The following is a 21,817-nucleotide window of genomic DNA, read 5'->3' on the forward strand; positions in this document are numbered from 1 at the left end:
GTGGGAGGTCTGATAGAACCCGTTTGACCCTTAGGCCATCAGCCAAGGCCACTTATCGTTCACCTTCGTTCCACACATTGGGGGGCCAACCACATTTTGCACTCTTCGAAAGTACATTATAATTGCACTCTACTGCCAAAAGTTCTCCACACGTAATCCTGCAGTTTTTGTGTGATTTGACATTAAAATCTATTTTACAGCTAGTGTGATGCGTCACTGATGGTCATGTGACGGCACTCCGACCAGTCAAAGCATCGGCTTATTCATGTAAACATACATGGCTGCCTCCGCAAGCCGGTAGTCGCGTCATCTTTCCCATTTGCGTTGCTTTTTTCCGACACAAATGAGCCGAAAATGACATGTGAGTGTATTATTCATCATGGATCTGGTGATTTCTCCTCTGTACTGGGAGAAATGTCATCAGTGCGCTGATAAATGGTTGACTCTGGATACTTGCAGAATGACACGACACACAACAATAGACTACTGGTTGATGCACATCGCTATGAACTTTAGACTGTGAGGGTTCATAATCTTACTGGGTTCATGCTACTGGCAATTTATTGGCTCAAAGTGGCTGAAAACCGGCATGCCATGGAGAAGTGCAGTCAGGATGAAGTTGAATGCTATGACCAATCGAAGAAAACTGTTGATCACTTATGTAAAGCAGAGACAGCAACTTCAGGTGTACCCATCTATTTTGATTTCTCCACAGTAATAATACTCATAATCAGATTATACATTTCCCATTACAGTACAGTACAAATGTAGTAGGCATAACTATAGTTTTAAAACCCAACTTTGTCCACACCATATGAATTTATGATTGTCCAGTCATGATCAAAAGTTTACATACACTTGTAAAGAACATAATGTCATGACTCCCGAGCTTCCAGTTATTTCTATAACTCTGATTCTTCTCTTATAGAATAATTGTAACTGATACTTTCTTGTCACTGAAAAAGATTCGGGATTTTTTTGTTCTTTTATGACTTTATTCGGGTTTAACAAAAAAAAAAGAGCAAATCTGTTGGGTCAAAAATATACGTACAGCAATGCAAATTTTTGGTTACATGGCTCTTGGCCATGTTCACTTCAATTAGGCGCTTTTGGTAGCCATCCGCAAGATTCTGGTAAGCTTCTGGTTGAATCTTTGACCACTCCTCTTGACAGAATTGGTGCAGTTCAGTTAAATTTGTTGGCTTGCTGACAGGGACTTTCTTTAGCATTGTCCACATGTTCTCAATTGGGTTTAATAAGTCAGGACTTTGGGAGGGTCATTGTAAAACCTTAATTCTAGTTTGATTTAGCTATTCCATTACCATGATGTGTGTTTGGGTCATTGTGCTGTTGGAACACCCAAACAGTGCCCAAAACCCAAACTTTGAGGTGATGATTTTTAAAAGAATTCTAAAAACAAAATAGGAAGGTAATCATCCTTCTTCATTATCCCATTTGTATGTATGTATAATTTTGACATACCAGATTTGGTCACTTTTTTTGTTAACCCCAAATTAAGTCATAAAAAAACAAAAATTAATCAATCTTTTTTTGTGAAAATAACGTATCCGTTCCAATTACTCTTGTTATAGAAATAACTGGAAGCTTGGGAGAGTCATGTTCTTGTTCATGTTCTCTGGTCACGACTGAAGATATACTCCTGCTGCAAACTGTACATTTTTGCATTGTTTGTAATTTTTATTTACGTGTTTGAATACCGGGGGTATCTCATCACTTCCTTAACCACTTTATAAAAATAGTCTTCTTACTGTGAGTAGATTTAGAGATATGTATTTTACTGCAGATTTATTCAAGTTAAAGGTCTCATATTATTCAACTTTTCTTTTTTTTTTTTTTTTTTCTTTTTTTTTTTTTTTTTTTTTTTTTGGGGAGATCTCAGTATTGATCATTTGAAATGTCATCATCATTGTTCTCCCTTTTTTTTTTTTTTTTTTTTATGTGTGTGTGTGCGTGTGTGCGTGTGTGCGTGCGTGTGTGTGTGTGTGCGTGCGTGCGTGCGTGCGAAAAAAAAATAAAAATAAATAAGAATTCCCATACCGTTCACCTAAACCGAACACTTCAAAATCCAGCCAGAGTCGTGGGGCCGCCAGGAGACCCAAAGGGGGACCAAAGAAAAGAAAGAAAAGCGAAGCCCAGCACCGACCAGACACCACCCACCGGGCCACTAACCTTCACCAACCCCAAAGACATCCAAACTCCAACAAATCAGGGAAACCTCAAGGGCCCAAAGGAGAAACTGAGGAAAGGTAGAAAGGACAGACGAAGCAGAGTGAGATCCACAGACACCAGCCTCCACCGAATCAATGACCTGAGGGAGAAACAAGTTGTGTCTGAGTCTCGATAGATGCTGGTGTGGTGGATCTAGCATGCATGAAAATCTCCACCAAAGAGGGGAGCCGTCGACCCCCGCCAGGACAGAGCAAGCGCAACACCTCAGGGCCCCCCAGGCCGCGGCCGCGCCAAAGGACGACCCCCGGGCCCCGCAGGGGCCACCGGCCGGAGAGCAAACCCCGGAGCAGGAGCGCCCCCCACCCCAACGCGGCCCGCGCCCCCAACCCAACGCAGCAGGACGGGGCACTGCAGGCCCACCAGGCACCCCACCGGCCCACAACCCCCGCTCCCCCCGCGACCCCCCCGCCCCCCCACCCCCGCCACCCACCCCAACCCAGCCCCAACCGCCCCCAGGTCCCCAAATCCCCAGACACCCTCCCCACCCCAGCACCCCCCACCCCGGCACCCCCACCACCACCCCCCCACCAACCAAGCCGCCCCCGCCCCCCGCCCCCACCCCCACCAACCGACAGCCCCCCAGCCCCCGACCCCGGACCCCGGGGACACACCGCACCCAGGCATCCGCGCCGAAGAGGGGGCCGGGCAGCGGAGCGGAGAGGGCACCCGCGCCCACCCCACCACGCGGAGGGACGGAACACCAGGGGCAGAAGGGGAGATGGGGGCACCGGAGGACGGGCGGCATCCCCGAACCCCAGGCCCAGCGGGGAGAGGCCCCGGTCGTCACCCCAACGATCTAAGTGAAAAACTAACCCTGTTACTAAGTTCGCCAGCTCGCCGACTGGCGAACTCTACCCCTAAACCGTGTGTGTGACCCCACCCAGTGTATATACATAAGTGTGTGTGTGTGGTGCATTAAAATTGGGGGCAGGTGAACCGGAGCAGAGGGAAATGATATCCCCCCCTGCTCCGATCCATCCGCCCCCCAGGCATGTCAATGAGCGTATGTGGTGCATTAAAATAAATTAATGGGGGGGGGGGGGTGCACACAGACAGGCGACCGCAGCACTGCTTCATACCGCGGCCGCCCCAACCGATGCCCCCCCCCCCCCCCCCCCCAGTTGTGTGGTGCATTAAAATTTGGAGGGGAGCGAGGGGACGGTGTCTCCACCCCACCCCACTCCCCCCCAAAGTGTGTTATGTGCCCTAAAATGTATTGTGCAAAACTAGTGCAGTGAGTTAAGAGGAGCGACCAGCTGGGCCCCCCCCAACCGGGCGGGGGCGGGGAGGCGCACCCGCCCACCAAAACCCCCACCCACCCCACCGGGACCCCGGCGGGGCTTGCCCCCCGGATACCGGGGCCCGCCCGAAGTGCCCGGAGGCCCACCGGAGCGGGGCGGGCACAACACCAATCCCGCCCACTCCCCCGGCCCCCGGAGCGCCGAGACCCGGGCCACGGACGGAACCCCCGGCCTAGGGGAGGGGGAGGAGGGCGGACAGGGGAGGGGGAGGGGACGGGGGAAGGAGACGACAGGAAGGGCAGGAGGCAGCAGCAGGGCCGCAGAGAGAGGGGGAGAGGAGGAGGAAGGGCGACGAGGGAGAAGGGACAGGGAGGCGGAGGACGGGCGGGGAGAGGTGAAGAGGGAGAGGAAGCAAGGGGGAGGAAGGGGGAGGGGAGAGGGAACCACGGGGCACCCCGGCGGCCCACAGGCCCCGACCCGCGTCGCCGGACCCAGAGCGACGGACCGCGCCGGGGCGGCGCCGCCCCGGACACCAGGGAGAGCCCCGCAACACAGCACCCACCACGAGACCCAGGGAACGACCAAGACGCAGCCGCCACCCAGCAGCCAACAGAGGGGCAGACCCGCCCACGCCCAGCCAGGGGGGACAGCACCTGTAGCGTTAGTCCCCTGGCATGCAGTGAATCCGAATATTAGCCTTTAGTGCCCATTGGAGGTGAATCTGTTCGATCCTGTTGGCAGCAACTGGGTTCCTGACTATAAAAACACAACCATTAGTAACAAACTGCCAAATGCAGAGACATCAATGTAAGTTATCACGATGTGGTGGCTCTCGCTAACAGGCAGAATTAAATAACCAGAATTAGGTTAAAATATTCTATATACGTAGACCATATTTCTATGAATTTTGATATTTGTTTTTTATTTGAGGCCGATATTTTTTCCATTAAAATGTGATTTATGAGGAGGTTAGACCATTGGTCGATATTCAGAGTTTGTTTATTTTTCCAGTTAACAAGAATTGTTTTTTTAGCGATAGTAAGGGCTACAAGTGTAGATTGAAATTGTTTATGTGGTAGGTCAGTTGTTGTTAGGTCACCTAGCAAACACAAGTTTGGAGATAAAGGTATCCTATAGTCCAAGATAGCGGAAAGTTTTTCTAAGACTTTAGTCCAGAAATACATAACCGGGGTGCATAACCATAAAGCATGAAAATAAGTGTCTGTAGTGTTTTGTAAACACTGGAGACAAATGTCGGAGTCTGAGAGTCCCATTTTCTTCATCATATATTTAGTAATGTATGTTCTATGAATAATTTTCTATTGGATAAGTTGTAAATTTGTGTGTTTTGTCATTTTAAATGCGTTTTCACAAACTTGAATCCAAAAGTCAGATTCCGGAGCTATAGACAAGTCTGTCTCCCATTTCGAGATGGGTAAAGACATTTTATCAGTATATGAAAGTAACTTATATATTTTTGAGAGTTTTTTTGTTGTTGTCGGAGAAAGCTTGGTAATATCTTTAGCTAAAACAGGCGGTTGGAGCGTACCCTGAAGTGTTGGAATTTGTTTCTTTATCATATTTTTAACTTGCAGATAATGTAAAAAATTTCCGTTTGTTATTTTGTATTTTTGGAGCAAAGATGTATATGATATAAACATATTATCTGAGAAGAGATGGTGAAGATGTGTGATTCCTTTCTGCTCCCACACACCTAAATAAAACGTTTGGTTGTTAATTCGAAAGTCAGGGTTATGCCATAGGGGAGAAAGCCCACAGGGCTCCACTTGGGCTTTTGTAATTTCTAATGCCTTCCACCAAGCAGTCAGGGTGGCGGAGATCATTGGGTTTTTAAAACAATTATGTCGCTTAATCGATGTTGTAATAAAGAGTAAATCTAGAAGTCTGAGGTTATTACAATCCTTCTGTTCTAGTTCCAGCCAACAGTTAGTATCTCTGTTGGGTTGTGCCCATAGAACGATATATTGTAGCTGGTTAGCTATATAGTAGTACATAAAATTTGGTGCCTCTAGGCCACCTTTGGATTTACTTTTCTGAAGAGTAGATAGACTAATCTTTGCTTTTTTTTTTTTCCAGTAAAATTTTGTAACGGCTGAGTCCAACAACTGGAACCATTTAGCCGTAGGTTTAAATGGAATCATTGAGAAAAAATAGTTTATTTTAGGTAAAACTTTCATTTTAACGGTGGCTATTCGTCCTATTAAAGAAATAGGAAGATTATTCCAGCGTTCCAAGTCACTATGAATGTTATCCAGAAGTGGAGAAAAATTTAAATGAATTAAATCAGTTAATTTAGGTGAGATTTTTATGCCTAAGTATTTTAAATTACCTATAGGAAATGAGTAATGTGGGTCCTGGCTTGCAGGGTTCCATGAATTTTCTGTAATAGGTAGAAGTGTTGATTTTGTCCAGTTAATAGAATAATCTGACAACTGTGAGAATTTAGTTATTAAGTTAAATACTTCCCCTAACGAAATCGCCGGGTTTTCTAGATAAAGTAAAATATCATCGGCATATAGATTAATTTTATGTTCTGTTACCCCAGAGTGAATTCCTTGAATCCTTCTTTCCTGGCGTATGGCTATTGCAAGTGGCTCGATAAATATTGCAAATAATAAAGGGGATAGTGGGCATCCCTGTCTTGTGCCTCTCTGTAAAATAAAGCTCTTAGATATAATCCCGTTAGTAGTAACTGTAGCTTTGGGAGAATCATATAATACTGACACCCAGTGGATAAATGATTTCCCAAAGCCAAATTTATTTAAAACAGCAAAGAGGAAGGACCAGTTAACTTTGTCAAAAGCTTTTTCTGCATCCAACGATATAATAACTGCCTTCTTATCATGCCGCTGTGACATGCTAATAAGGTTAAAGAGCCTCCTAATATTATTAGTAGAGTGGCGATCTTTAATAAAGCCTGTTTGGTCGTTATGAATAATTGTCGAGATTACTGTTTCTAATCTAGATGTGAAAGCCTTAGTAATAATTTTGATATCAGTGTTAATTAGTGAAATCGGACGGTAACTTGATGGAAGGGTGGGGTCTTTTTCTGGCTTTAATAAAAGTTTAATTGCTGCTGTATTCATGTGTGGACGTATGTAACCATTAGTTTTAATTTCTGTTACTACTCTTAAGAATAGCGGAGCAAGCATTAACCAGTAGTGCTTAAAAAATATAGCCGGATAACCATCTGGGCCAGGTGCCTTGCCATTAGGCATACTATCTAGAGCACTGTACAACTCGTTTATAGTAAGTGGCGCTTCTAACATATCTTTATATTCAGTAGTTAACTGAGGCATATTTAAGCTACTGAGGAATGCCTCAATATGCTCAGGGTTAGGTTTGTTAGTTTCTGAGTATAGGTTGCGATAATAGTTATAAAAAATTTGATTAATTTCTTCTGGTGATTGTGTACATTCACCAGTTGTCCCTTTAATAGCCGTTATAAGAGATTTTTCCCGATTGCGTTGAAGTTGGTTTGCAAGAAATTTACCTGATTTGTTATTATATTCAAAGTTGTTGTATCTCAATTGTTGTATTATAAACTCTGTCTTTTTAGTTAGCATATCGTCTAACTGTATTTTTGTATTTTGTAAGTCAGTCCATATTTGGTCATTTGGGTTTATTGCGTACTCATCCGTCAGTTGTTTAATTTTATCTTCCAAGTCATTTTCAAATTTTTGATCCTGTTTCTTTTTATAAGATGAATATGATATAATTTTACCTCTAATTACTGCTTTCCCAGCTTCCCAGAGAAGAGATGGCGATAGGCCTGGAGAGTCATTTATTTCCAAAAAGTCTGCCCACTCTTTCCTTATAATTTTATCAAACTCTGCATCGTTTAGCAGAGAGATGTTAAAACGCCATGTTGGTGGTGGTTTAAAGGTAAAATCAACTTGTAGGGAAAGTGAGACTGGTGCGTGGTCGCTAATAATAATAGGATGTATTTTTGTAACAGTCTTATCAGCAATAGAGTTATTTGTAAGAAAATAATCAATTCTTGAAAAAGACCGGTGTACAGCGGAAAAGAAGGTAAATTCCTTCTTATTTGGGTTTTTAAGTCTCCAGCTGTCGACGAGGCCAAAATCATCCATATATTCCCCTATTACTTTAGTAGATTGTAATCGCCTTATACATGTTGTGTTATTAGAACGGTCTATTAATGGATTTAAGACTGTGTTAAAGTCTCCTCCAATAATAATAGTAGAGTTCGCTGCTAAATCAAACAGCTGAGAGAAAAATTCATGGAAAAAGGCCGGATCATCATTATTAGGGGCATATAAATTGCCAAGTGTATATATCTTATTAAATATAGTTATCTGAATAATAATGTATCGGCCCTCTGGGTCTGTTATTGTATTATTTAGAGTAAAGAGTAAATTCTTATGTATGAGTATACAGACTCCTCTTTGTCTGCTGTTATAAGGGGCAGAGTATGCTTGGCTAAAATTCTTATCAATAAGTAATTTTTCTTCAGATTTTTGTAGGTGGGTTTCTTGCAGGAGGCAAATATCTGCTTTTAATTTTAAGAGATGGTCTAAAGTTTTTATTCTTTTTGCCTGTGAGCGAGCGCCACAAACATTCCAGGAAACCAGAACTAATTTATGCATACAAACAATATAGGCTCAGTCCTGTGTAAATATCTGCATAGGCCATTTGTCAATACTGGCATGTTATAGGATAGAATCAAAGTAGTTAGGTGATTTATATAATTTGTGTAAAATATAAGGAAATGTGTAAGTAAATATAACAGTGAAAAAACGGGTAGGGATGTGAAAGTGAAGGACGTTAGTGGGGAGTTAAACAACATTATAATACACCAGTAACTGGTAACCCAAGCGAGATTTTTTTGTTTTTGTTTAAATCTACTTTTAGATATAGTTATGTATTATTATTATATTTATAATATAGCGTAAACATAATGAGTATTCATATTTTAGGTTTTATAACCACATATACATTATATGTATATGTATATGTATACGTATACATCTAATAATCAAACAAAGTTTAGTTCCATCGATGCTAATTAGAACAGCCAGGGAGTGGAGTTGGGGTTCCGGAATAGTTGGCCATCGATGTATAGTTTATCAACGACCATCATAGTCCGTTTACCCTCCTGCCTATTTTGTTTCATTATAGGAAACAGTACCTTTCGCCGCTCATTAATCTCTCTAGGGAATTGGTCATTCATTCCGAATGAGGTCCCTTTAAGCTCCCGTCCTTTACTTTTAACAAATACTTTTTGTTTAAAATGCTCAAATTTGGCGATAATAGGACGGGGTCTATTGCCCCTACGGGCTCCAAGCCGATGTACCCGGTGAAAGGAGATGTTATTTACCGTCTCCTGAGGAATTTTTAACAATGTCGTCATAAATTTTTTTATCTCAACCTCTGTATTGTCAGAGGTGTTCTCGGATATACCTGAGAATATTAAATTATCCTGCATGCTACGGGATTGAACATCCAGAATAGTTTCTTTTAGCATTTTATTTTCCTTTTTAATGGTTTCTAACTCGGCTGAAACAGTCACGAGTGTAGCGTGTATCTCGGCATTGTTGCGTTGGAGATCATTTATTTGTTGGCTGAAGAATTCCATACTTACCTTAAATCCTTTCACCTCCTCGCAGATTAGGGAGAGGACCTCTAACTTTTTATTTATGGACTCCAGCATACTGACCGAGACCTCCGTAGTAGTTAGGTCGTCCGTGTCCGTCGCTGAGTCATTCTTTCTCTTTTTAGAGGGTTTCTTAGACGGTTTCTCGACGGAAGAGTCCTCCATCGCGCAGTTGTAAAAATAACCGTCAATGAAGCGTTCGAGGTCCTCCACGTTGGATGGTATTCCAAATCTGTCGGATGAAAGAGAAAAGAGAAAAGCCAAGATATATGATGGTTAAACTCGAATTAGTTTAGCATAATAGAGCTAGTTCTATCTTAGCAGCAGGGCGCTGCCATGTTGGGGTGTCCCGGTCTCGCTGTAGGTCTCGCGATAATCACAGCATCTCGCGCATGCGTCCACAACATTCCAGACGCTCAAAATTCATTGACGCGCCCACTTCTGCAGTTTAGCTGATGTCATAGTGAACATACCTCCAATTAAAGTGCATTTTCATACTATAAAGACCTTTAAAACAAAGGACACTAAAGTTACAGGTCATTCCTCACAACAATTATGAAGCATCATACTGTGCTCAGATGTGGTTGACCAGCAAGTCATCATTGGACAGGAGATTCTGCGTAGGACAAAGCTGCTCAAACTGTGTGTCCAGTTTGTGCTGACTGAAAGAATGAAATACTTCTGGCTATTGGTGAGAATCTATTCATATTTAAAACTTGAGTATTCATTTTACTTATTTATTACAAATGATTGACCATTCAAAAGTGTTGAAAATGACTGTCTGTTTGACAATGCAATGGTAATGTCTACACAGTTTTTTTATTTTTTATTTGTGTGGGTAGTTTTTTGGTATTTTTTTTATCTCTATGTAAACTACCGGTAAATGAGTTAATATGGACCTGTGATAAATTGCTGGCATGACACTGAAGCATTTTGTCAGTTTCAACATAGTCTAATCAGAGGTGGGCATCGAGGGCCAGAGTCCTGCAGGTTTTGCATGTTGCCCTTCTCCAACACAGCTGATATATGATCAGCTCATCAGCAAGCTCTGCATAAGCCTGATAACGATCCTGTTGATTGGAATCAGCTTGTGTTGGAAGTGAGAAACCTCCAAAACATGCAGGACTTCGGCCCTCGAGGACCGAGATTGCCCACCTCTGGTCTAACTTATGCCATGCCAACTCTTAAATATTTATTATTTCACCGCAGCCCAGACCAACTCAAGAGGAGACTATGTGATTATCCCGTTGCAGTTCTACATGACTTCCCGCTGCAACAAATGCCAAATGGTGTTTTGTGCTCATCTGGAAGCCCGAGACCTCATTGGAAATATTGCATCAACTGAAACAGACACATATTTAGAAACTGAAGGTAACGTTGCTGTTCCTCAACCTCAAGAAAGCATGAGGATTATCTACTGTACAGCACTGGACCACTTGTCTGTCAAGCAAATCGTTCCTCCCTAGACACCAATATTGTCAATCCTCGGTCCTGATGTATGTAAATCCCTGACTGTGTTGCAGATTTTCACGGGATGCCGTTCCAAAAGTGGGTTTTATGGAAAAAAAGACACTAACACTCATGCTTTAAAGTGACATCTTCAAAAGTTCCTTCATGGCTCTTGAACGTGATTTCTAATTGACACCTTCAATGATCAAAACTTTGGAATTCTTTTGAGTGCCACCTGTGTGAGCAGCCTTCACTTTGTGATGTCAATGAATGTAATGAATGAAATGTATTGCATGCTATCTACATCAGATCAAAGCCCCCCCTCCCTCCCAGTCATATTGTATTCTAATATAATGACATCTGTGTGTTCATTGTTGTCTCAATCTTTAAAGCCCCCCTAGTTCTCTCCTTAACCCATTCGTTCCAAAGACTGAAGTCGAGTCGAACGTCGACACACGATTACTGTTATAATGGAGAAGCTGCAAAGCAACCCAAATAGTTACGATTTTTGTTTGAGGAGAGTTAAAAACAAAAATTAAGAATAATAAAAAGGGAGCCTATCTGGATAAAAGCACAGTACAGGATTAAACGTGCGTGAGGTTGGCCCCCCAACCCACGCAAAATTTGATGGAAATAGTCTCTTTTATTTGTGCTGGTTTGTTATTGTGGAAAAATAAAATAATATTTATCTTGTCAGCATAACTTCTCAAGGTCGACTGTTGTGTCCATTTGAAGTATTTTTTTAGGGGGTGGGGTGGTCGGGGTTAAGATGGGTGAACAATTTTAAACTATGTGCAAACAGCATAGAAAATGAAGGAATGACTTGTAAAAATGAGTTTATTAAGTACTCTTGATCAAATTAACATGGACAAAATTGTCGGTATGAAAGAAAAAGCATATGTAATAAGTTAATGAAAATCTGACTTCTGAATTCTGTTTAACAGAATTGTTTTACTAAAACAAATTCATGAGAAAGGCATGGACAAAAATGAAGGTATTTGTTGCACAATGTTTTGAGGCAATCACGGCATACAATTGAGACTTCGATCTGCTCCTTCCAGTTGTTGGGCCGACTCTTGTTCAAGTTACCACATATTTGAAGGTTTCTTTCTCCAAACGGCGTGTTCCATCTTCTTCCACAGGTGCATGGTTAATAGTACAGCACAAACGCCGTGACGTGATCACACAAAACTTCACTGAGTGTGGTAGGCTACCATGAGACGCACCTTCTCAATAGATAGTATCCAATACACTGCGTCTTCATTAATTATATATGCCATATCATATATATAAAACCGTCGCAGCACAAACAAAAATTTTAACAGCACAAACGATTGGCACCATTTCGGCTCCAATCTGAACTAAACGGGGGGCTGGATGACATCACACGAAACTAAAATGTTTAACACTCAAAAGTTATTGTGTGCTTTCTTGTTTACGAGTGATTCAGTCCAACTGCGGGTGCCTGGCACATCCGGATTTCACGACGACATGCGTTGCTCATGGGAACTGTGGTCTTCATTCAAGGAAAAGCAATGCTGCTTTTGTCCATATTGTGTCGGCTGCCGACGTAATCAACCAAAACTCAATCTTGCTTTTCATTGCTTTAAACCTAACTTAAAATTCCATTGTACACAGCATGAACAGTTACTGAATAAAGTATGTTTTTTCTTTTGCGCAGCCGTATGACCTTTAAAGTTATGGGACAGAGCTCACATTACATCATTTTGTGCAAAGTATCACTGTTTATCTTTTCACCAAGTTTCAAGGAATAGCAACCACCTGATCAGGAGATATAGGGGTCTAAACATGCTAAGAGACATCAAAATATTAGATTTTTACCCTATCATTGTATGTTCATATGGCTAGTGTAAAAAAACAATTGCAAGGATCTCAATGAAGAACTTTTAGCTCAGTATACCTAGGGGTATTACCGTCAAGAAAAAACAAAATACCAGCCACCATCCTCTCTCTAGCCACATTTTTGATTCATGGCACATTTTGCTTCATGGCTGATGGCCTACCTGGCTAAACAAGCAAGATGAAGTGGAAACAGGATTGTATGGTATGGCAACCAGTTCAGGGTGTACCCCGCCTCCTGCACAAAGACAGCTGGGACAGACTCCAGCATGCCTGTGACCCTCATGAGGATAAGCGCTTCAGATGATGGATGGATGGATTTTCATTTAAGTTGATATTTTGAAAGAATCTTTTATTAAACACATTAACTTTGCTCTATTATAGGAGGAAGTATGTGGCCTGAACGGACCAAACTTGGAACAGACATCTAATGATGACTTCACTACCAGGTACAATATTTCCGTATACTGTACTGTCCCTGCGAGGTCCCTCTTGTTTTTGTAAGAATTATTATTATTATTATTATTTGTAAACAATCAAATTTTTGGGGACCTAAACATTTACGAAAACTCACCAAACTTTGCACACTCCTCGGGCTCGGCGAAAAATGTGATATTATAAAGTTGCCATAACAACATAACATATAGCGCCCCCTAGCATGGAAATACAGTATATGCACCAATCCCTGCACATTTGACCAACTAAAAAAATTGGCAGGCACGTGAAGCGCCCCGAGACACACAAAAATGTCAGTGGAAGCCATATCCTAAATTGTACAGAAAGTGAGCTATGAATTTTTGAATGTCCAATTTTGGCCCATTTTTGCACATTCACTGTGGTCATTCTTTTTGCCCATTTGCCAACCGTTTTCATCTGATTTACTTCTAACTTGGTATGTATCATCTCAAACTGTGGGACAAAATCTGTGGAAAAAATCGTGACTTTTTGAAATACTATATGACGGGGGCGGGGCCTCAAATTTTGCCTTTAATATTTCCTTCATCAAAAAAAAGGATATGCTTAATAACTCCGCTGTACAAGCTCCAAAAAATCCCAAACTTTTCATGCATAGCCACAGCCCGAAAACATCTATATGATAATATTCGGTAGCGCCACCTAGTGGTGACAAGAAATGGCATACTTTACATTTTTATCTATTGTGCCGAGCCCGTTTGAGAGATTCAGTTGATCATGCCCAACACCGAATATTGTAATTTTTCGCCAAAGGGCGTGGCCGTTACGGTGCCACAAAGTCTGATGATTCACCGTGACAATAAAAGCTGCATTAACTTGACCCAGATGATCCTATCTTCTCAAAATTTCACACATTTCATGAGAGCCCAGGTCTGATTACATCTACGAACTTATATTCGTACTGACAGCGTCACCTACTGGCATTTTTTTAACTCTTTCACTGCCAGACGTTTTCAGAAACGGGTTGTCGCCAGTGCCAGCCGATTTAAGCATTTTGACTGATCTTTCAAGGTCCACAGAAAATGTTGTGTTTGGACTATGGAAACACACATACTACCAAATGAAAGATTGGACTCTCATCTTTCATCAGAAAAAAAAGAGTTTGTTTCTACCTTATTCCGTTCTTCAGTAATCAACAATAGAGAATGGTTACTTTCACCGAAATTCTCTGTTTTGAAACAAAAAACGAAGAAAAAGGGCTTTTTGTGAAACGATGTTATTTCATGCACTCCAGTGAATTGTACACTTCTTTTTGTCCATGAATGATGCCACAAACACCTACGTTTATTTCCATTCAACAGTGTAACAATTTGACAAAACAATTTCGCAAACTATTTACAAATGTGTGCAACTGTGGTACTACTTATAATTATGTGGATGTTTCAAATACAGTTTTTCTTTTTATAACGCTCTCCTGCGTGCAAGGAGACGCCGCTGGACTCGCACAAGTTTACTTTCACTTTGTCCGTTTCGTGTGCAAACGTTACACGTTTCACTTTCCTTTTTTTCCGGGGAATAAATAGCAAGTAGCAGACTGTACACACTCCTCCGATGAATATGCATTGGACTCGGGGCACTCTCCGTCGTCCGATCGAACGTCCGCCTGTGCGTGCTCGATTGTGCTCCGCGTTTATGACACCGTCATAGCCGCCGCATCAGCGGTTCCAATTTCGCCGTCAAGCTTGGATTCACCTTCATCATCATCGATGATGATCATCGTCGTCATCAATGTGCTCTTTTAGCGTGGTCGATCCCTTTCGTCTTGTAAGTGTAGAGAGCTGCTTTCCAAACGGGCACCACTTCCTCCTCAGCCATCTAGATTCCCCCCCCCCACGTCTTCTACTGCCGCGTCAATGCTTTCCATCCACGGAGTCATCATCATCATCATCATCATCAATGTGCTTCTTTTAGGTTTGGTCGATGCTTTTGTCTTTGAAATAAAACGGCTCGGCCGTGAACTCCTCGCAAACGGTCGCCTTTTTTTTTTTCCTTTGTTTTCCATTCTGATCTCCTGCTCGACGCTCTAGCTCCGCCACTACTGACGCCCACCAGATCTTGTCAAAAGAGAGTCATCGCTGCCCTCTAGGGGCCAAAAATAGTCCTTAGGCACAACAGACCGGCTGGAAACTTTCACCAGACATGCGGAAGGGTTCCCTCTACCCGTTTCAAAAAATAAATAAAAAAATCATTGGATGACGTCTTTAGACGTCATTGGCAGTGCTCCGTAGGTTTTTACTTGACGTCTATAAACGTCAATGGCAGTGAAAGAGTTAAACATCACGTTAATTGTATCTACCTCATATTTGCTCAGAGTGTGTAGGCCTTCATGATGTCATAACACGAAGTTTGTGAGTTTTTGCGAATCGCTGTGGGCGTGGCAAGGTACTGTTCGCCAAGAAAACGCCAATTTTGAGGGCCTTAACATGCACAGAAACTTATGAAACTTGGCACACTGTTTTTACAAAAATTACTCACTTAGCGCCCCCTAGAATTTTTTTACGAAGCAGCCCCGGTTGTATGTATAGGCAAGATCTACAAAAAAATGTTGGTATATGAGGACGCCCAAGACCTACAAAAAAAGTCTCTTAGACCCATATGCCAAAATGAACAGGAAGTGAGTTACGAATTGTTGAATGACCGATTTTTGCACATTTACAGGGGGCATTCTGTTGCATACTCTTGCTCATTTCTCCTACACGTTTGATCCAATTTACTTCAAACTTGGCCTGGATCATGTGAAGACCTAGTTCAACAAAAGGGGAAAAAATATAGAATTTTCAAAATACTATATGGCGGTGGCGGGGCATCATATTTTTTGTTTCATATTTCCTTTTTCATGAAAGACGAAATAACTCCTCGTACATGCGCCAAAAAGTCCCAAACTTTACCTGTATGTTTATAGCCACGACCTGAAGGTATCCCTATGACAATAGTCGGTTATAAATATAGTGCCACCTAGCCCTTGGGGTCGACAAAAAAAATAAAAAATAATATTTGTACAAAATTTTGATACTTTTAGAAGTGTGATACTTTTTTAAATTCGACGTCTCAAATTTTTTAGTGGCATCAGACCTATCCATACATATGTACTTTTTATGTATTTATTCATTTATTCAGTCCTATATAGAAAATAAAAGCAATATTGTGCTATGAGTAAAACTAACGATGATGTGTATATATGTACTTTAAAACTCGTTGCCAAAAAATAAAACGGATGCTGATTTTGAGGGTCTTAACATTGAGCAAAACTCATTGAGCTTTGCACACTCATCACACCTGGCAAAAAAAAAACAATCCATAATATGTAAAGGTTTATTATGCCATTTTCAAATAAATTTTGCTTCGAATGTGCCACTACCCAAACGTGCCAGTACCCCAACGTACAAGTACCCCAAAGTGGCCCGGGCTGCGAGGGCCCCTTATAGCTGCCCGCAGCTGTAGTTCTTTATTTGTAACTTTTCACACTTTTACAGATGGGTACAGTTCACACGTGCAAAAATATGCACGGCATCATTAATCCGTCCATAAAAAAAATCCCATCTAAAAAAAGGAAGTAAAAAAAAGTAAAAAATACAACTTAATACAATGAGCATCATGAACAATCTCTAACCCAGCCCAGGCCTCTTTGGGGTACTTGCACGTTGGGATACTCAAAATCAGCGTCCTTTTTTATTTTTTGGCAATGTTGTTCTCTTTGGCATTTTTTAAAGTACATATATACATATCAACGTTAGTTTTACTCATAACAAAATATTGGTTGTATTGTCCATAGAGGGCATCAAAAAATAAAAAATAAAGTACATATGTATTGATAGGTCTGATTACACTGAACATTTTGCGTGGTGGAAAGTAAAAAAAAATATTCCTAAATGATGTAGTTATCACACTTACAAAGAGTATCCAAATTTTGGACAAAATACCTTAAGTGTTTTTTTTGTCGACCCAAGGTCTAGGTGGCGCTATATTTAAAAGGGACTATTATAGAGATTGCAAATAAATATAAGTTTGTATATGGCCACGCCCTTTGGCGAAATGTTACAATATTCAGTGTGGGGCATGATCAACATCTTAAAACTTGTCTGAGAAAATTTTAACTGGATCCCTCAAATGCGTTCGGCACAATAAATAAAAATGTCTTCAGTTCGAGACTATAAACATACATGATTACATGTGAAGTTTTTTTTTTTTTTTTGGAGCATGTACGGGGAGTTATGTATTTTGTCTTTCATAGTGAAGGAAATTTAAAGCACAGAATATGATGCGCCGACCCCGTCATATAGTATTTAGAAAACTCAAGATTTCCCGCCCTGTTGATGGCCCAGGTCTTGACATGGTCCAGGCCAAGATTGAAGTCAATTGGGTCAAACGTGTAGGAGAAATGAGCAAGAGTATGCCCCCTGTAAATGTTCAAAAATCGGACATTCCAAGAGACTTTTTTGTAGGTCTTGGACTCCCTCAAATACCAAATTGTTTTCGTAGATCTTGCTTAAACGTACAACCAGGGCTGCTTTGTTAAAAAATTATAGGGGGCGCTAGTAAGTATTTTTTTTTATAAAAAATCTTACAATACACGATAAAATATTGCTCATTTTGCCAGGCCAAATGTGTGTGCCACGTTTCATAAGTTTCTGTGCATGTTTAGGCCCTAAAAATTGCCGTTGTTTTCTTGGCAAACAGTACCTTGCCACGCTCACAGCGATTCACGAAAACTCACAAACTTCGTGTTTTGGCCTTGAAGAAAAAAGTTGAAGAAATAAAAAATAATAATAATAACAAATTGCCAGTAGGTGGCGCTGTCGGTACAAATAAATATAAGTTTGTTGATGAATTCAGACCTGGACTCTCATCAAATGTGTGAAATTTTAAGAAGATAGGATAATCTCGGTCAAGTTAACGCATCTTTTATAGTCACGGTGAATCATCAGACTTTGCGGCACTGTAACGGCTACGCCCTTTTGCAAATGTTACAATATTCAGTGTGGGGCATGATCAACATCTTAAGGCTTTTCTAACAAAATTTTAACTGGATCCCTCAAATGCGCTCGGCACAATAGATACAAATGTGTAAAGTATGACATTTATTGTTACCACTCGGTGGCGCTACATGTATAACCGAATATTATCATATAGATGTTTTCAGGCTGTGGCTATTAAGATGCATTGGAAGTTTGGGATTTTTTTGGAGCTTGTACAGCGGAGTATTGATTTCCTCTTTTTTGATGAACTAAATTTTAAAGGCAAAAATTTGAGGCCCCGGCCCCGTCATATAGTATTTCAAAAAGTCAAGATTTTTTTTCCCCAGTTGTCCCAGGTCTGAGATGAAAAATGCCAAGTTAGAAGTAAATCGGATTAAAACTGTTGGCAAATGGGCAAAAAGAATGATCGCAGTGAATGTGCAAAAATTAGCCAAAATTGGACATTCAAAAATTCATAGCTCACTTCCTGTACATTTTAATAACATTGGTTGTTACCAACATCTGATGAAAATTTCATATCAATAGCACCTTTGGAAATATATGTACTCATAAAAATGGTAAGGTGATCAATACCTATTTCAACCGTTGTATTTTCTTCACTGAATAGCAGGTTGAAAATTCTTCAATGCCTTTGAATCAGTACATTTCTTATCACATTTGTTAACTGGACCACACTCCGGGCGGCAGATGCTCTTCCAAAAGTGAACACTACTCATGTAAAGTTCCATGTAGGAATGTTGATTTTGGAAGGCAGCCTGATATTTTGAATTATGACCGCCTCTGGTTTAGTTTGTGAGTGTTAATCACCATGTGCTGTGTCTTCTTCTAATTGGCATTTTTAGAACATGTCATTATAGACTGAGACATTTGTGTAACGTAAACCGTGTCGGGCAAGTTACTTCCAAATGTAACATATTTCTAATTACTAGTTACTTGCATTTGAAAATACGAGCTTATTTACAATATTACCGTCTGTGTAGAGTAATAAGCTACTCAAGTTTAAGTTACTTCTTTTAAAAACGTTTTTTTTCCTTTCACCGGGGATTAATGTATTTAATCATGTTTTTGAGATTTTAAAAAGAAAATGAAAAATTTGCAACCATAGCTGGTAAAGTTAACTTGTAATGAGAACCTTTAACTATATAGCGTGTGGTATAAGGTTAAATATTTTTACTCTATGGTGAGAGATCACTGCCTTTGATTCATATTTGTATCAAGATGTTTTTTTTTTTTTTTTCAAATATAAACATTGGAACTGAGATTTGGTCCGGTAAATAAATAATCCCAGACTGTACACCATAAATAAAATTATCAACATACTCAAATTAATTTACATACAAGGGAAAGATGCGTTTATATTGCCAATGTGTGTTTCTCTTATCAATAACATAATGTAATTTTATACGTATAGTAAACGTGTATGTAAAGAAATTGGCTAAAAAAATAATAGTGATAGATGAAGCATAATTGATAACTGGTCTAACAAAATGGATGGATGGAAGTGTGTAATAAAAGCAAAAATATTGATATATAGTTTACACTGCAGCCCAATTCAGATTTTTTTTTTTGCCCATACAGTATAATGCGACATGTGACTTGCTCGCCAATCGGTGATCATCATTTTCCATACTGCAAGTGATTGCACATTCATTCAAATCATATCTAAAAACACAATAACGCTTACATTTTCATAGTTCTAAACACAGTTCATTATTTTTTTGTTTTACTTTGTTTGTTTGTGCTTGTATTTTGAATGTTTGATTTTGTGACACCGTGACTGTGAGTGGTGTAAGAAACAATGACTGTTCAGCCTGTACAGAGCTGACTATCGTGTTAATGGAATAGGATGCTGTTCTCAAAGGAGGTAAGGTGTCCAGCGTATCACTCTATGATACGTGGTTTCAATGGAATAGTTAGCAACTCTGCTCACAGATAATTACTTTACTTTGCTCCTCCTGCTATAATGAATGATTGTGGTAGTCACAAAACTGCAACGAATTACGGGAGTCAGTAGATGTAATATTACCAAAATCTATTGCAGTAATTTGTTTTACGCTGTTACTGACTAAACGTAATATTACCCCCAACACTGGACATAAAGATTCACAAAAATCAATGAAAACACCCGGAAAAGCCTGGACATAATTTGAATTCCTTGTGTTAAAAAATATAATATTAATAATAATAATAATCATAATATACAATTTTAAAACATCCAAATTATTTGATATAAAGCTTTTTTTTTTTAAGTACTGTAAATAGTTAGCTTGCCTGGGAACGAGTTATGAAGTAATTAAATTACTAAGTCGGTTACTTTTTGGAACAAGTAATCAACACTGATTGTGACTGCACAAACTAGTTCCGTGTAACTTTAGATGAGTTGAATCGGAATCAGCTTTTCTTACTATAGACCTTTTGCACCGATGTCACGTGTGCCCTATGATGGACGGCGGAAGGACAGGACTGTTGAATGGAAGTGGACGTGGCGCGGAGGTACTTATTGACTGTTATTTTACTAATTAAAAGTTTTTATTGCCCATCGAGCCATGGAATCTACTACTTCAACCAAAGTTCCCCATCTGTAGGTTTGCGATAAAAAGCTACGTTTGGTTTACACCCTTCCTTGTCTATTAGTACAACAAAATAATCGATTAGGTACAGGACTATACGCTGTACGAGATTCAATGAATCTATACGAGGTAAGTGGTTCTTTTGCTGTCCACCGTCCTGTAGGGGGGGCGTTCCTATCAGAGCTGTGACATGTGACGCAAATGGTCAATAATCTTACTACAGCTAATCGGTGGAATTTTACTTATCTAAAGTACGCTGTGGAGGAAAAAACGACATGCTAGAAATAAAAAATAGAGCGATTTTGGAATCTGCATGACGGTTTTAGTTTTAATCAGCATAAAAATCTGACTCAACAGATTTTTGGGGGGATAGAGGACAACAATCTTTGGCCAATTCTACCACCATGTGTCTACACTGTGGACAGTGTTTAACTACATTCTCCTGTGCATCTGCAGGGAGAAGAGCATGCAGCAGGCATATGCGACTTTGCATTCTGAGATCACTCGTCTTCATTCAGAGCTGAGACACCAAAGAGGCCTGATTCGGAAGCTGAGACCATTGATCAATGAGACAGGACGAGGTGAGATGTGTGTGTGTGTGTGTACACATTTGTACTATCTCGCCCTATTTACACACAGACAACGATAATTTGATGATACCCAACAAAAACATGTTGTAACTACAGTAATTTCTGGACTATAAGCCGCTACTTTTTCCACTTGCAATCGACCCTGCGGCTAATACAAAGGTACTGCTTATCCAGATCACAATGGGGCTCACTGTAAAGGAAACGCAAGAGCGTCAGGCAGAGCAAAATAAACTAAGTGAGCCCAAATACAGTAGGAAAGACCTAACGAAAGCGAGATAATTTGCGCCCTCATAATGGTAAAGAAAAGTAGCAGGAACCCTGTGCGGTAATATTAAAACACCTGCGGCTTGCAGTCGGGTGCAGTTTATGTGTAACAAATTTGAGTATTCACCAAATTTAGCTAGCGCGGCTTATAGTTAGGTGCACCTTGTAGTCAAGAAATTACTAAAAAATTATTAAGTATTTTTTCCCCCTGGAGATATGTGGATAGACATTGTGTTTCAGAACAACAGCTCTTGTGAAAAAAAAATGCTTCATACAGTTTCTGCAAACTATTGCACAATATTTGACAATTAAAATTCTAGTTATTGATTTATGACAATTATTAACCTAAATCAGTCTAGGACCTAAATCAGACTAGGGGTGAACGATTTCAGAAAATAATCTAAATCCTTCGGTAGCTGCTAGCTCGCCAGCTAACATGCTTCCAAACGTTCTTAAGTCATTGTATCGATCACGACTGAACTGTGCGATTGATTCATTCTGAAAA

General features: G+C 40.4%; 1 protein-coding gene across 2 annotated transcripts in view; it reads left to right on the forward strand.

Moving 5' to 3' along the window:
• azi2 (5-azacytidine induced 2) overlaps nucleotides 1–21,817 on the forward strand; it is a 70,456-nt gene that overhangs the window by 43,513 nt on the left and 5,126 nt on the right. For both annotated transcript variants that reach the window (XM_077574835.1, XM_077574834.1), the window contains 2 exons: nucleotides 12,823–12,887; nucleotides 20,915–21,039. In XM_077574835.1, coding sequence (XP_077430961.1) covers nucleotides 12,823–12,887; nucleotides 20,915–21,039 — 190 coding nt within the window. The remainder of the gene's footprint in view (nucleotides 1–12,822; nucleotides 12,888–20,914; nucleotides 21,040–21,817) is intronic.

Source organism: Vanacampus margaritifer, chromosome 9 (assembly GCF_051991255.1).
Source record: "Vanacampus margaritifer isolate UIUO_Vmar chromosome 9, RoL_Vmar_1.0, whole genome shotgun sequence".
Classification (NCBI taxonomy): Eukaryota; Metazoa; Chordata; class Actinopteri; order Syngnathiformes; family Syngnathidae; genus Vanacampus; species Vanacampus margaritifer.